The 16751-nt window shown below is 35.3% G+C and overlaps 1 protein-coding gene across 1 annotated transcript in view; it reads left to right on the plus strand.

The window, feature by feature from the left end:
* Window positions 1-16751, plus strand: part of LOC148108640 (ankyrin repeat and sterile alpha motif domain-containing protein 1B-like) — a 197257-nt gene that overhangs the window by 158021 nt on the left and 22485 nt on the right. The window contains exons 3-4 of the mRNA XM_087868840.1: window positions 4906-5062; window positions 11059-11355. Coding sequence (XP_087724966.1) covers window positions 4906-5062; window positions 11059-11355 — 454 coding nt within the window. The remainder of the gene's footprint in view (window positions 1-4905; window positions 5063-11058; window positions 11356-16751) is intronic.

The raw sequence follows: 16751 nt of genomic DNA on the forward strand, positions 1-16751 counted from the left end.
TATTTATGAAATGCTATATATAAGAAAGAATGTCACTTTATGATCAACATATAGACGTTACTTCACTGTTTGCTATTTTATGAACGTTGTTCATCAGTATAACTTAATATTTCATGCCTAGTAACCAAGCACAGTCAACAAGTTCATTTGTTGATACCTCTGAAAGATATAAGGTACAACTTAAATAAAAATGAAAATCAATAGGGCACCTGCGTGGCTCAGTCAGTTAAGCATCTGACTTCAGCTCAGGTCATGATCCCAGGGTCCTGGGATTAGGTCTTGCATCAGGCTCCCTACTCAGTGGAGAGTCTGCTTCTCTGTCTCCCCTTACCCCCTACTCATGATCTCTCTCTCACTCTTTCTCTCTCAAATAAATAAATAAAATTAAAAAAAAAAAAGAAAATACTGATTTCGGTAAGATCTTAATGTTAAATACCAATATAGTTTAGATATTAAAAATAGTACCTGAAATTTAATTTATTCTTAATGAATATGGAGATAAAGGGCCTGCTTAATACATTGTTACTTGTGATATACATGGATACATCATAAGATGTATAAATGACAGTTGGTTAATATTTTATTTATGATTCAGTAAAACTGACAGGTACATTTTTATCAGAAAATATGTTTTCACATTAGAAATCTGAGCCATGACAGGTCATTAGCTGCTATGTCTGAATAAGATGAAAGGTACACCTTAAATAAAAATTTAAAATAAATTTAAATTCAAAAATGAACAAGTTTGGGGCACCTGAGTGACTCTGTTGGTTAAGCATCTGACTTTTGATTTTGGCTCAGGTCATGATCTCAGGGTTGTGGGATGGAGCCCCCTGCAGGGCTCTCTGCTCAGGGGGGAGTCTGCTTCTCTCCTTCTCCCTCTCCCTCTGCCTCTTCTCTTGCTGGCATGCGTGCGCGCTCTCTCTCTCTCTCTCAAATAAATAAATCTTTTAAAAAATAACAAATTTAGTAACACATATATATTTAAAAAATGTAAATAGAGGGGAGCCTAGGTGGCTCAGTCGATTAAGCCTCTGCCTTCAGCTTGGTTCATGATCCCAGGATCCTGGGATGTAGCCCAGATTGAGTCGATTGAGTTGGGCTCCGTGCTCAGTGGGGAGTCTGCTTTTCCCTCTCCCTCCCCACACTTGTGCTTTCTATTTATCTCACTCGCTTTCTCAAATAAATAAAGTCTTTAAAAAAAGAAAATATAATTGTGTTTAGTTGGGATTGTTTTGTTCACCAAAGGCAATTTCATAGGCATACAGTTTATTCTTTTCAGAATTAAATATTAGGTAGTGGTAATATGACACAATACAAACGTGAGTTAAATTAGTTTTTTCACTGTTTCATCAATCTTCCTGATAAATAATGAACGTATACCACATATATTATTAGAAAATTTCAACAAGAATTGAGCCAAAGAACAAATTAAACTCTGAATGGATTTCATGAGAATAAAAGAAAATAGGATTGATAAACCCAATAAACTTTCCTCTTTATCCTTTGAAAGTAAATGCTTTTAGAAGTTTCATATTATGTTTTTAATTGGTTAGGCATTGAGGAATAAAGTTAAAACTCTTCACATAAGTAACTTTCTCTGATATATGAATTTGGAGAAGGCTGTTTTGTGAATAGTGTAAATTCTACTTTTTAGATCCAGATAATTAACTGCTTTCTTTTGGTATTATTTTACCTTTTATTTAAATGCTGAAGTGTTTCATTTAAAAAAATCACTGGGATTGCTTAACATTGCTGTAGCTTGCCTTGAGAATATTGTTTGTTTGTATACAATTTTACAGTCATACCTGTTTTTTATTTGATTCACACCAACCCTTTTGAGACTGGCAGGAAGATTTAGTCTCTGAATTCTATTTTAGCAATATCTGAAAGACTGACAGAGGCTATTTGATTTGCCCAAGGTAACCAAATTAGTAAGTAGTAGAAAGTTGGAACTTTAAAGCAAATATTCTGATTTTTAACTGCTTTTTTAATTCATTGGTATTGAATCTTTCTTACCACATTGTAGTTATTTATCTTAGAATAGAAGACCCTATATAGTAACTTTTGCATGGCAGAGATGAGGAGAAATATGTGCACTTGACAACCTTCAAGGGTCCGTCTGATTTTCAGATTTGTTTTTGCAAAGGTGATTTGCTGGAAGCATTTTTTTTTTTAAAGGATTTTGTTTTCTTTCTTTCTTTCCTTTCTTTCTTTTCTTTCTTTTTTCTTTCTTTTCTTTTCTTTTCTTTTCTTTTCTTTTCTTTTCTTTTCTTTTCTTTCAGATTTTATTTATTTATTTGACAGAGAGAGACAGCCAGCGAGAGAGGGAACACAAGCAGGGGGAGTGGGAGAGGAAGAAGCAGGCTCCCAGTGGAGGAGCCTGATGTGGGGCTCGATCCCAGGACCACCGGGATCATGCCCTGAGCCGAAGGCAGACGCTTAACGACTGAGCCACCCAGGTGCCTCTTAAAGGATTTTGTTTTCACTTGGGACAAGAACTAATATTTTTGTACAGTGTTTTACTATTTATTGAGTGGCATCTCTTCTGTGATCTTATTTAGAGCTCTTACCAGTCATGACCAGTAGGTGTTATTATTATTACAATATCCCCTACAGAAAAGAAAAAGAAAGACAAGACTAAGTAATTTCTCTAGGGTCACATCATTAGGTAGTTTGTGTAGCTAGGACTCAGATCCAAATCTTCTAAATTCAGGTTTTATAAAATAATACCGGTTCTTAAAAAGAATATTAAAGTGAGATTTTATTCTTATTTTCTCTGAAATCGTAGCATTAGAAAATTTAGGACTCCTTGGAACTTTCTAAATATTTCTACAACATATTCTTGGTTCTTTCATCATGATTTCATACATTTATCTATTAAGTCCAATGTTTCATATGTGGGGGAGAAAGAATAATTTTCCCTTTCCCTTCTAGGTTCTTGGCTGAGGAACCCCCACTCCCCCCATAATAAAAAGGTAGATTAACAGGAGAAAGAAGTTTAGGATTATGTATGCCTCTTGTGTATACAGGGGAGATACCCAGAAAAACTGAGCTAACTCTCTTTAATGGCCCCTGATACTACCTTAAAAACTATTTCCTGCTAAACATAAAATAGATGTTTGTTAAGGGGAACTAGTTATGGGAGGTTATTAGGAAAAGCAAAATAAACAAGTTATGGGGTTGTTACTCAGATTTAAGCTTCTGCCTTCTCCTTTGATAAGAGTTTCTAGAGATTTAGAGTCCATTATTTTCTGGTACAAAGAGGGAGACTCCCTTACAAATGGAGTTTTCCTTATAGATAAAAATGTCTCTTATAAAAGGGTGACTTTATTCCGTTTTCAGAGGTTTAACAACATCTACTCTTTCTTAAAAGCAATCAACCGATTAAGGAGGGCACGTATTGCATGGAGCACTGGGTGTTATATGCAAACAATGAATCATGGAACACTACATTAAAAACTAATGATGCACTGTGTGGTGACTAACATATCATAATTAAAAAATAATAATCAACCAAAAATAATCATTATGCCAAAGAGGTATGTTTTGGGGTGGTATATTCTGTTCTCCTTTACAAGTTTAGACTACATTCTGGGCATTCATTATATTTTACCATTTACTGTAATGTTGGTATCATGTCTATTTTGTGTGTGTCGGGGGGGGGTAGCTATTAGATTTCTAACTTCTATTCAAACTTCCTCCAATTTTTCTTGTTATTTTACATTTAATATCTGGCTTCATGAAATATTTAAATTTAGCTCTTTGTGTTACATTCGTTCTTGCTACAAGTGATTTGTTATATATGAGAAACAACTTTAGAATTTATTGTAACTGTATGTATATGTATATATATATATGTATGTGTATATATATATATATATTGTAACTGTGTGTGTGTGTATATATATATATATATATATATATATATATATATATATATATATGTAGATCTGTCTGGGATTTCATTTTGTGAGTTAATAGAATTTGCTTCATAAATGCTTCCAAGTAAAAATTCAGTTTTTGTTTAGAATTACTGTTTTTGATTGGTTGATACAAAATTCAATATAATGTGTACCAAAAATTAATAAGTCATCTTGAGATTGAGTATTGCACTTCAGAATTTTTACTTTGAAAACTTGGTGGGGATTGAGTACAAAATGCTTATAGGTAGGGTATATTGAGTATGAATTGATACTGGATCAGTGGTGAAACCTGTCTCATGAAAGAATTTCCTTCTTGAAATTTTTTCTTAAGCTTGCAACAGAGAGGTGAAGGAGTGCAGAAGTATGAATAGCACATATTCAAAATACGTTGTGTGCCATGGCTGAAAAGTTATTAACCCCCCCCCCCCTTTTTCTACTGCGCTGTCTGCTTTCTCTTTTATATGCATCTTCAATTCCTTATTCCAAATCTCTATAGGAATGATGCATAAATTACCTAAATGTCTCTTAGTAGTATGATCTTTGTGTGTATGTGTGTGTGTGTTTGTGTGTGTGTGAATAAGGAGTTTGCTTATCCTCCGCTTTTCCTTCACACTAAATCTCAGGTAGGGGCTATTTGAGAAAAATCTCCTTTTTAAAAAAAAAATGGGAAGAAGAATTTTTAGAAAATGTTTTATTTATTTTATTCAATTATGAAATTAGATAAATTTTCCTAAATGAATTCCATTAAGTGCTTTCATTGGTTAGTCCGTGCTCTGTGTGTGTATGTGTGGTGGTGGTTTTCCAGGTAAGTAAAATAGCCAAACGTGAATAGGCTAACTCTTACACCAAATTTTATATCTCCTACTCTAAATTTCCAGTCAGCATCTAGTACTCTTTCATAATTATCTGTTCAATGAAATCTGTGTGTTTAGCATATTTTCTTTTCTGTTCTTCTTCTTTTTATTTTTTTTCCTTCCAGGGACATAGTTCTCAAACTACTTCAGTATGAGGCATCAACAAATGTAGCAGACAACAAAGGTTATTTTCCCATTCATCTGGCTGCCTGGAAAGGAGATGTAGAAATTGTGAAGATTCTTATTCATCATGGACCATCACATTCCAGAGTCAATGAACAGGTGCAGTTGTCAAATATTTGCTCATGCTGTAGTTCTTCTAGAGGTTTGCAAAGGCAAAGCCACATTGAAGAATTGATTATTTCTGTCATTACCCTGCCAAAGACATTTTCAGTGTTAAATTTCCTAAAGGACAAATTGAAAAATTCTTTGGCACTTGTATTAGGTACATAGGTACTAAGTTGGGCATTTGTAAAGATATTTGTTAACAAGAGAATACCACATAAAGGAAGTAACTAATATTTTTGCCTATGTTATATAAGCATCCATTTTGTAGTTTTTGAATATTTAAAGATAGAACAGAATTCACATTTGTAATATGAATTAGAGATTTTCTTAGTAAAATTTTAAAACAATGATGATGGATTCATTTGCATAATGCTTCCATTTACATTTACTTCCACAGTAAATACACTTTTGTGAATCAAAATGCAAAATACAGTAATACAATTGGTAGTCACATATTAAGTTAAAAATTTCCTGTATGTATTCCCAGCATATGTTGAGTAAACACAGCAGCAATATACTGACAGATGAAGTAAAAATATTTTCAAGTGCTAATATCCATATTACATGTAACTGACATATTAAAAAAGGAATGCCATTTTCAGTATTCTAAATAAGTAAGACCACAGACTTATGAAAGTAAAATACAGGCCTCTAATACAGTATGATAACAAACATCTTGAGCTCGGCATGCCCCCTACTGTTCCCATTTTGTAAAACTATATTTGAAAACCAGCATGCAGTCCAACAATTGAATTACAACCATGGCATTAAGCTGCAGGTTGGCAGTTGTCCAGTATCAATGCAAGTGGTTACTCTAGGGCAAGCACATCTAATAAAGCGCAATTAGCATAGTGTTCAAATGAATACAGACTTTGCAGGCCTTTGACTGGAATTCAGACTAAAGAATAAAGTAATACTGGCACTAGCTACAAACACCAAAGGGATGAAAAATACATTTTTCCCCAGAAAAATGCGGTTTTAGAAATAAAGTTCCTCTAAGTAGGAAAAATGTTTTATTGATTGGAAGTGTCTTATTACTAATTATCACAAAATTTCTATGTTTATAGGTTACAAAATGAAGTGTATTTTTATGTGAATACATTCATAAATTCAATCTTTAAAAAATCCTATCTTTATCAGCATATCATGCTAAAGGGAAATTTATGGGAATGCTGTTCTGTTTTTCAGAAAATCAAAAGTTAAAAGATCATTTGTGGGATGAGCCATCTGGTGGTTATTCTTAAAACTGTCTGAATGCCCCAAAGTGAACCTGAAATAATGAGATGGAAAAACAATCCAAGGTTAAACAAGAGGATATTAGCTTTTATAAGCAAAAATTTTTTAAGTGACATGAAAATAAGAAAAAACACTTAGAATTCATTTGTTTTTGAAAGTTTGTCTTGTGGTTTCTACTGAAAATAAATTGAAAATTTCTTGAGATTTTTAATACCATGCTTTCTGTATTTGTTTGTTATGCATATAGTACTTCTTTAGTGCTTACGTATTTCTGTCATTTAGTGTCATTTCTCCTAAGTTTCTGATGTGGGAATTTTATTTTTGTAAAAGTAACTTTTCATTTTAGCTTTACTTCTTTTTTTCTCCCTCTGAAGGGGTAGAAATGTACTAGTTACTTATAAACCTTTATGTATTTAAGCAACAGAGGGGAGAATTGAAAATAATAAAGGTATATTGAGACATGGTACTTGACATACCAAGTACCATGTTAAGCACTTTTACCTGTAATATGTTATTTAATTAATTCTCACAACCCTTGAAGTGATATCATCACTCCCATTTTATAGATGAGAAATCAGGCTCAGTAAAGCTAAATAACTCATCTAAGGCCACACATTATTACTGAGTGACTAAAACTCAGACTTGGACTTTAATTCCAGAGCCCTCCACAATAGCACATTGGTATTGTCATCATAAATCCCGTCACTTATGGATTGTTTACTATATGCCAGGCAGTGTGCAGAGTACTTCATCTGTTATCTTACAAAGCTCTACTGCATCCTGACAAAGTAAGGATTAATTATTGTTCCTATTTTATATATGGGAAGCTACCTTAGATTAAATAACTTGCCCATGATATAACAGCTACTAAGAAATGCGCTTAGTATTTGAATCTGGGGTTTTCTAATGCAAAGCTCAAACTCTTAACCAATCATGCTCCATGTTATGATAGTAAGATTATGTATAATTGCCAGGACTTAGTTCTTTTTTTTTTTTTAAAGAATTTATTTATTTATTTGATAGAGAGAGACAGCCAGCGAGAGAGGGAACACAGCAGGGGGAGTGGGAGAGGAAGAAGCAGGCTCCTAGCGGAGGAGCCTGATGTGGGGCTCGAACCCAGAACGCTGGGATCATGCCCTGAGCCGAAGGCAGATGCTTAACCACTGCGCTACCCAGGCGCCCCGCCAGGACTTAGTTCTGATTTCTGAAAGTAGTCTTTGGTTTCTAATACAGCTTTCATTCAAAATAATTCTGTCTTATGTTTTGATATTTAAAGTTTCCAAAGCATTTTCCTTCATGTTATTTTTTTTGGTTTATAAGCTATACTCTAAGGTTTATAGGGAGGGTAATATTCACATTTTGCAGATAAAATAGGTTCAGAGAGATCAAGTGGATTACTCTTGCTAATAAGTGTGTGTTAGCACTTCAACCTAGGTCACCATTCTATACTGCCCTAGAATTAGTGGCCAATTTAGGACAATGTAATTTTGAAAACAAAGTAGACCTTGCCCTGATAATGGTTTTTATAATTGCTACAGCCTTCCTATTTTTTGTCAACTGATTTATTATTTCCTTTTTTTGATGTTATATGCGTTTGCATTTTATGTTTCTCTGTATATTCATCTCTTCCCCCCTTTACCTTCTTTTCCTCTTTTTTTTTTTTTTAAACATTAGGGCAAAAACAAGAAGAGCCCTATCTCATAAGCATATTCCCATTTACCAAAACTCAAACCTAACTAATATTAGTTTCTATTAGTTTCACGTTGAAGCAAGATCTTTTGGTAAATAGCTTTTGCCAGCCAGTTTTGTTCTGCTACCCATTGTCTAGAAGTAGAAGTGTCCTATTTTTTTTAGGATACCCATTTGGTAAAAAAGAGGAAATTCAGAAATGCTCAAGAATGTTCATTGTAGACATACTAGCAATTATTAATCAGTGCTTCTTCATAGTCTGTATTTCAAGTCAAATTCTTTTAGATCACTTGTTAGTACAGACACATGTATACAATCATGCCTTTTATAAAGGTACCACAGTTGTGGTCTTCCTGATGTGACAGTACAAGTATGTGTTGATCATGGATAAACTTTATGAATATATTCTCCTGAGTAAGTTTGGCGTGATTGAAATATTTTTTCTTGAGATCCGAACAATCTAATTGGTGTTAATAGAGAAAGTTTCAATTTTGCACTTACAATTGCCTCTGCAAAGGTAGAGATGTGTTTGAGGAATCATTATTTTGTAGTTAGCTCTTCTTTTTCTCAAAGAAGTGCTGTGTTTTGAAAATTGAATTTCCTTCCACCCAAGGGAAAATTTGATTTGGTCAGAAGGCATATTTCTATATCATATTGCTATGGTATAGAGTAACAGATTGATTTTCTTATCAGGCTTATAAAACTTAGCCAGACAAGAAAAATCAGGGAATCTACACCTGTATAGACCTGTATGTGGTCAGTCTCTGTGAGGAAGTAGACTGTAGCAACACATTCAAACTAAGAGCAAGAATGACTCCTTCCAAAATGATGGAAGAAACAGTGCCTTCAGCTGGATTCCCCATCTATCAGATCTTAATTTCTTTTTGATTGTCTCCAAGGAGTAAGTTTTCTTTCTGGGTTTGGCCTTCAAATGCACTTTTCTGATAGTTTTATTTGGAAGGTAAGGTAGTAAGAAGTCTTTCATAATGCTCATTAATTTTTTTTTTTGGTCACTCCTCTCTTGAAGTTTTTAAATCTTCCCTCTGCTCTTAACTCTCTACTCTCAAAATCTGCATCCTTCAGCCAGAGCAAGTCTGAATTACTTTTGGGGACATTAAGATTTGTTTGGGTATGAACCCTACTTGTCCTTTTATGTGGTCAGAGTAGCTATCTGAGTAGCTTGTGCGTATTACAACTCAGTTGGTGTTCTTTTGGGCAAAATCTGTAGAAATTCTGCTTTCAGAACACTAATTTCCTGTTCTTCTCTGACAACATGGCAGTACTTGGCAGGCAGTGTGGTATAGGAGAAATGAGACAATGTATATAGTTTTTAGACATTCTCCAAATGACAGTAGTAATGGTTGTTATCATGAAAGATGGTATTAAGAGCAGTAACTTTGGGGGACACCTGGGTGCCTCAGTTGGTTAGGCATCTGCCTTTGGCTTAGGTCATGATTCCAGACTTCTGGGATAGAGCCCTGATCTATCTCGGGCTCCCTGATCAGTGGGGAGTCTGCGTCTCCCTTTCCTCCTGCTCCTTCTCTCTCTCTCTTTCCCTCTCTCTCTCTCACACACACACACACACACACACTCTCTCTTTCTCTCTGTCAAATAAATAAATAACATCTTAAAAAAAAAAGAGCAGTGACTTTTGGTCTAGGCTACCTACGTTCAGATCCTGGCGCCAACACTCAGTGGCTATATATTTGAAGCCTAGTTATTTAACTGCTCAGTGCCTCAGTTCCTCATCTGTAAAGTGGCAATAATAGTATCTATTCTCAGAGTGAAGATTAAATGAGTACACATAAATGGGATGCAACTGTGCCTGGTACATAGTGTGAGCTCTGATGATGACTCTGATGATGGCAGCCTCTTTCTCTCTCAAACACTCATTCAGGATCATTGCATTTTTGTTACTAAAATTTCTTGTTTACATTTCTCCTGACTGATCCTTCTGCCTCCTGACATAGTCATATACAATCTACCTGTCCCATCTGCCCAAATTTACTGAAAGCGTCATCTGCCTTGTGATGGGGTTTGGTTTTCTCTGTTTTAACATTAAATTTTTTTTTAAATTCTGGTGTAGTTAACATACAGTATTATGTTTCAGGTGTACAATATAGTGATTCAGCAACTCCATGTATTACTCAGGGTTAATTAAGATAAGTGTACTCTTAATCGCCATCACCTATTTCACCCATCCCTCCACCCACTCCCCTCTGGGAACCATCTGTGTTCTCTATAGTTAAGAGTCTGTTTCTTGGTTTGTCTCTTTTTCTTTGTTCATTTCTTTGTTTCTTAAATTCCACGTATAAGTGAAATCATATGGTGTTTGTCTTTCTCTATCTTATTTCACTTACCATTATGCTCTCTAGAGCCATCCAGGTACAGTTTTTATCTTGCTAAATTTCTAGGAAAATCTTGATTTTCAACTGAAACCTTATTAGGTGCATACGTAATACTGTGATACTCCTTGTAACTTGTCTGGCAGTGGGTTTAAGTCTGCTTCTCAATCCATAATTGTATTTCAAAAAGGTGTGATTTAATCTTAGGGCCAGTTTCTCTTTGTGAAAGAAGCAATGATTTGTACTTATATGGAAAATAAAAGAAAACTTAATTTGGGAAATCTTTCTGTAAATCTTCCATTATCAAGAATTTACCATCTCAACTGTCTTTTGGAAAGCCAGTCTGTTAAAAGTGGGTTATAATTGTTATTAATGTCTCTCATTAACAAATGTCATGGAGATGTGATGCACAGTACAGATAACACTGACCATCTGCGCCCAGCAGGGCCGCTGACTAACATGGCTAAATCATTTATCACTCCCAGAAATTGGAATATATAAAGCAGGGGAAAATCTGATTTTTCCTATTGAAATGATTTAAAAATGTGATTTTTTTGGTACGATAAATGATAAATACTTTAACATATATTCTATTAGGCATACTTATTAAAATAGATTAATCTTAAACTTACACTTTCAAAGTATCTCTGGTTTTAAATTACTGTTTAGATTTTGATAATTGAATTTCTGAAAACTTGAATCATATCTTTGTCTTAACAGAACAATGAAAATGAAACTGCCCTGCACTGTGCAGCTCAATATGGACACTCAGAAGTAGTTGCTGTTCTTCTAGAAGAGCTCACCGATCCTACCATCAGGAACAGTAAGCTAGAAACACCTTTGGATCTGGCAGCCCTCTATGGACGACTTAGGGTAGTCAAAATGATCATCAGTGCACACCCTAACTTAATGTGCTGCAACACTAGAAAGCACACGCCACTCCACCTGGCTGCTCGCAATGGTCACAAAGCAGTCGTTCAGGTGCTGTTGGAAGCAGGAATGGATGTGAGCTGTCAAGTGAGTCTTCTTCTAGCTATGCTTTAGAAGTGATGATGCTCTTGCTTTGCTTTGAGATACAGATGTTAAAACATATGTAGAAATCTTTTCATTTTTTAATTAAATTGCCCACAAATATTTTTATAACTGTTAGGTTCAAGACACTGTGCCACACGCTGTTGGGAAATATGAAGAGATATAAGCCATAATTTCTAACCTCATTCTAATTTTAGCACTATACAAATGAAAAAATATTACTAGAAGGCTGTCGTGTGTGGTATCATTAGTAATTGTTCCTTTTCAGTGTCGGGCACACAACCTGACATACACTAGGAATCCAGTCAAAGTTGAATGAATGAAAGATCGAATCAAAATTCAGTTTAATACTTTTGAGTATGTATTTTGTGTTTAATATGTTGACACATTTAGAATCCATTTTTAACAGCCCTCCTGTGGGATTGAGAGCTACTATGTTCTAGTTAAGAGATGAGGAATCAGATTCAAAGAGTTAAGATTAAGTTGCCTAAGGATATATAGCTGATAAACCTAGAATATGAGTTTATACTTACTGATTAAAGTCCAGGCCTCTTTATACAATAATGTACTGTCTATACATGATTAATGAAGGAAAAATCACCCTGCCTTGGTGACAGGGGCAATCAGAAGGAATTTTATTGGAGAGGTGTGATTTGAGTTGAACTTTGAAGTGTGAATAACATTTGGAAAGGTTTCTCCACAAGGAAGGGGCAACCTACTTTTTTATTTTTAAGGGTAACCTACATTTGTTATCTGTTTCAAGTTAACTCCAATTCCAAGGTTAGCTTTTTTTAAACTGGTTTTTCCTTTTATTACTGTTTCTTGTTTCCCAGGTCAGTGGCAACATTCTTATCTTCCAGAGATCCTTTTGGTTCCTGTCAAATTGTGTCCTTCTCTCTTGTGTATTAGTAAGCTATTGCTGTATAACGAACTATCTGAAACTTAATGGCTTAACACAGTAATACTTATTTAGCTCACAGTTATGTGGCTGGTGATTTAGTCTGAGCCTCACTGGGTTCTGTCTTGGCTACGTTCTTTCATGTGTCTGGGGTCAATTATAACTCAGTTGAATGGCTCTGCTGAAGAGATTGACTGGATGTTGTCTGGGATAATGGGTGAGGTTGCCATGTGTCTTTCATGATCCAGCAGGCCACCTTGGGCTTGTTTGCATGACACTGGTATGGTTCTATGTGCATGCATGTGTGAATAGGGAATAGGGAATAGGATTAGACAAAGTCTTGCGGTCTAGGCTGGGAGCAGGCATCTTGTCTTTTCTGCAGTGTTTGATTAGCCAACAGATCACAAAGGCATCCTAAATTCAAGGGTTGGGAAAACAGATTTTACCTCTTAATTAGAAGAGGGTGTGAATTGTTAAAGGGGTGTAAATACCCAGAGGGACCAAATGCGGCCAGTTTTACAACATTCCAAGTGCTGTTAGTGCTCAAAATTGTGGGGTTACTTTTCCTAGGAATTGTTTAGAGGTTGAATTTTGTTTCTCTTTTGTTTTCCACTGAAGTTTTAAAAATCTTAGGCCTTCTCATCCTACATTTCAGGCTGGCACCCTAAAACAGACTTTTCATTGGAGCTTTGCCTGTATTATTTAGCTATTGGTATTTATAAAATCTTTTCTTAATTTTTTATTTATTCTACTTTGGCAGCCTTGAAAATAAACACAAGAATTTTTTTCTAGTCCTAGTCTTAAAAAAACCCCAATTTTCTCCTCAATTAAAATGAGATAGATACATATTTGCTATTGTAAATGACTCACAAAGTTATTGTCTTAAAGTGTGTTTAATGATAAGCTAGATGTTTATTGTCTGAATGTTGAATTTCTCTAATCTAGATTTACTGCTTTCATAACACTTCTGGCATTTTTTAAAAAAGATTTTATTTATTCATTTGAGAGAAAGAGAGAGCACAAGACTCAAGCAGATGTCCCACTGAGTAGGGAGCTGGGCACAGGCTTGATCCCAGGATTCCAGGATACTTCTGGAATATTTCTAAACTTGATGGCACAGAGTACTTCATAACTAAGGACTTCACTATGACTGAGATCAATAATTCACTTCATGTCCATGGCCAAGATCTTTGCATATTTTGTACTAGATGACATGGTCAGAAGAGAAAGAGTCTAGCTTCAATTTTATATATGTGTATGGTAGATCTTTTTTGTATAAAATACTACTCACTATAATTTATGCTTTTGGAGAATTAAGGATAAGCAAGATCTCTGCCCCAAATTTAGTGGAGGATACAAAAACTTGCAAGAATAATTCCTATATATGACATACTAAAATAAATAACAGGGCAAAGTGCTATGGAGGTATCAGTGAATAAAATACAGATTATAAGAGGGAGGAACTGAAGAGACATACAGTGATATTTGAAGAGGAGCTTGAAGGTCTTTAGGACTTTGAATTTAGATATAACTTAGCTTGCAGATATGCATTATTTGGCTAAGAATATTTTAAAATATTGAATTTGAATGCTTTTAGATGGGGTATATACCTTCCAAGATCCCAACCTCTCTCTACCTCTTTCTACCATCTTCTATCATTGCCATATTCATTCCTTTAGATTTTCTACTTTGCCCCAATAATATTTGGGTTTGTTACTCATATATCAGATGAAAGGGGCAAAATATGTTCAGACCACTGCAGTGTTGTTGGTTGTTTCTTTTTTTGTGTGTTTTTTTTCTTTTGTTTTGTTTTAGAAGGGGAGAGAGGGAGGAGAGGGGCAGATGGGGGAGGAGAGAGAGAATCTCAAGGAGGCTCCATGTGGAGCCTGATGTGGGACTTGATCTCACTACCCTGAGATCACGACCTGAGCCGAATCAAGAGTCAGACACTTAACCAGCTGAGCCACCCAGGTGCCCCCAATGCAAAATTTTTTAATATTAAATTTAAAGTAGAAATTTGTTGATATTCTTACTGGATGAGAGTGAAGAATACCAGGCAGTAACCTTAAATTGTTTCAGTGACTTTAATATCCATTAAATTGTTGTAGTTAACCAGTTGGAAATTAGCAGTATTAAAAATAATCCCATTTGGTAAATTACAGCAATACATGTTTAGACTAATTACATTCAAATCATTATAAATAATTCTTTAAAATTTAGAGAGGACTTTAGAGGATCGTCTTTTTTTTTTTTTTTTTTTGTAATTGCAAATGTTTTAAAGTGCATTATTTGGGGTGCCTGGGTGGTGCAGTCTCATTAAGTGTCTGCCTTCGGCTCAGGGCGTGATCCCAGCATTCTGGGATCGAGCCCCACATCAGGCTCCTCCACTGGGAGCCTGCTTCTTTCTCTCCCACTCCCCCTGCTTGTGTTCCCTCTCTCGCTGGCTGTCTCTGTCAAATAAATAAATAAAATCTTTAAAAAAAAAGTGCATTATTTATGTTAGTGTTTTCTGTATAAGTTTTGGTTTCTGCTTCATTTCTCTTTGAGCAGTTTTGAATTATAGCATATATTTGAACTAGTGAGAAAAATAATTTAATTCCCGTTTAAGTGAATTTCATATTATATTTATGTATAAACCCTTTAGTCTTAAAGGATTTCTTGGTAAAGAGAATCCGTCATATTAAGATATTAAGAAAATGGGTTTTAATTGGCAAGATTCTCTTGAAATTAGCAATTATTTCTATGGATTTCAAACCTGATTTGGGTAAGTAGGTAGTGATGGTATCTTTTTATGCTAGTGCTTTAACTGTGTTTCTCGTAAGTTTTCTCTTATTAAAATTTAAAAAGTTAAAGTACTAGCAAAACATTAAGCCAGTTGGATTTTATTTGAATATTAAAGGAAATGAGAGTACAAGTTCCCATACTAGGAGCTGTTATTATGTAAAGCAGAGTAAGGTGCCGTTTTTGTTCTCTTAAGTGCTTCTAGTGGCAGGAGAAATATGTGCTTAGATGGATACATTACATTTTAATAATCCATTCACTCCTTCTTCGCTAGATGATTATTTAAAATTTCTCCTTTCTTCCCAAAACTTTAACACTTTCCTCCCTGTTAGTGCTCTGTGATCATGACTTTGCTTTACTTCACTGAGAAAACAGAAGCAATCATGTATTTGTACCACTACATATGCCAGTGGATGTGTATCTGCTTTCCTTCCTGGTGCTTTAAATGAACTGTGGTTTATTCCTAAGGCTGACTCTTCCTCTACTTGTACACCTTATCCTCCCCTTAAAATACTATACATTTTCCCCTCTCAATTACACCACTGTCATAGGGACATAAAGTTGTAATAATCTTTCCCATCTTTTAAAAAAAACCTCTCTCTTGAACCCACATTTCCCTCTAGCTCTTGTTCCCTTTCTCTAATCCCCTTCATAACATGTTTAGAAAGAGTTGTTTTTACTCGTTATATCATATTTCTTTCCCTCATTCTCTCTTGAAACCACTCCAGCTCCCTCAGTCTCTTAAAAGTCTTTGTTTTTCCCTTTGGTGAAGGTGACTAATGGCTTCCATGTTGTTAGAGCCAACAGCTAATTCGATTTATCATCAGCATTGACAAAGTAGATCTCCTTCCACTTTGAAACACTTTTTTCTTTTGACATCTGAGTCACCATTGTCTCTCGCTTCTCTGCTCCTTCTTGGTCTTACTTCAGGTAGGGTAGAGTCTAAGATCTTGAATGCCTTCCATTCAGCTTTGCAGCTAGATAAATCTGTCAGGCCTCACAAACCTCTTATCCACAGGAGTTGCTCAAGAATTAAACCTTTCTGTTTTCTGTTCTTTTTTGTAAAGTCATATCTCCCTGTCCTGAGCCAGCCTTTATTTCAGTAGATCTTTACATTGGAACTCTGTGAACTACTGTAGTAGTTAGCTATTGCCATTGCAACGATACTGCTGTGCAACAAGAAGAGAAATCTCAGTGGCATACAGTAATAAGCAATAGCATTTTTTTTTCTCGTTCACAGGTTTGTAGCATATGGGGAAGCTCTACTTCATGCTGTAAGTTTGGTCTGCTCTGCTTTATGTATCTATTCTCTTTCTCCTGGGACTAGCCAAGGCCTTAAGTAAGCCCAACCAACTAAGCATATTTTGGGCCTCTGCTTTGTACCATGCAGATACCATACAATTCTTCAAGTAACTTACAAAGCCAAGTCCCAAATCAGGGGTTGGGGAAATACACTCCACCCATGTAAATGGAAGGAATTGCAGCCATATGACAAAGAACATATGAAAGGAGGGCAGAATAGTGTAATCTGTCTCATCCGCATGCCATGGTTAATTGTTCTCATCTTCCTGATTTCTAAGCATCAGTGTCCCAGGGCTTAGTACTTAACACCTCTTTTCTTCTCTGTCTATACTTGCTTCCTAGTTGACTTCATCCAATCCTTTGACTTCAGATGACATCTTTGACAACAACCAAGTTTATT

The sequence above is a fragment of the Ursus americanus genome, chromosome 17 (assembly GCF_024610735.1).
Source record: "Ursus americanus isolate L20-20 chromosome 17, mUrsAme1.1.p, whole genome shotgun sequence".
Taxonomy (NCBI): domain Eukaryota; kingdom Metazoa; phylum Chordata; class Mammalia; order Carnivora; family Ursidae; genus Ursus; species Ursus americanus.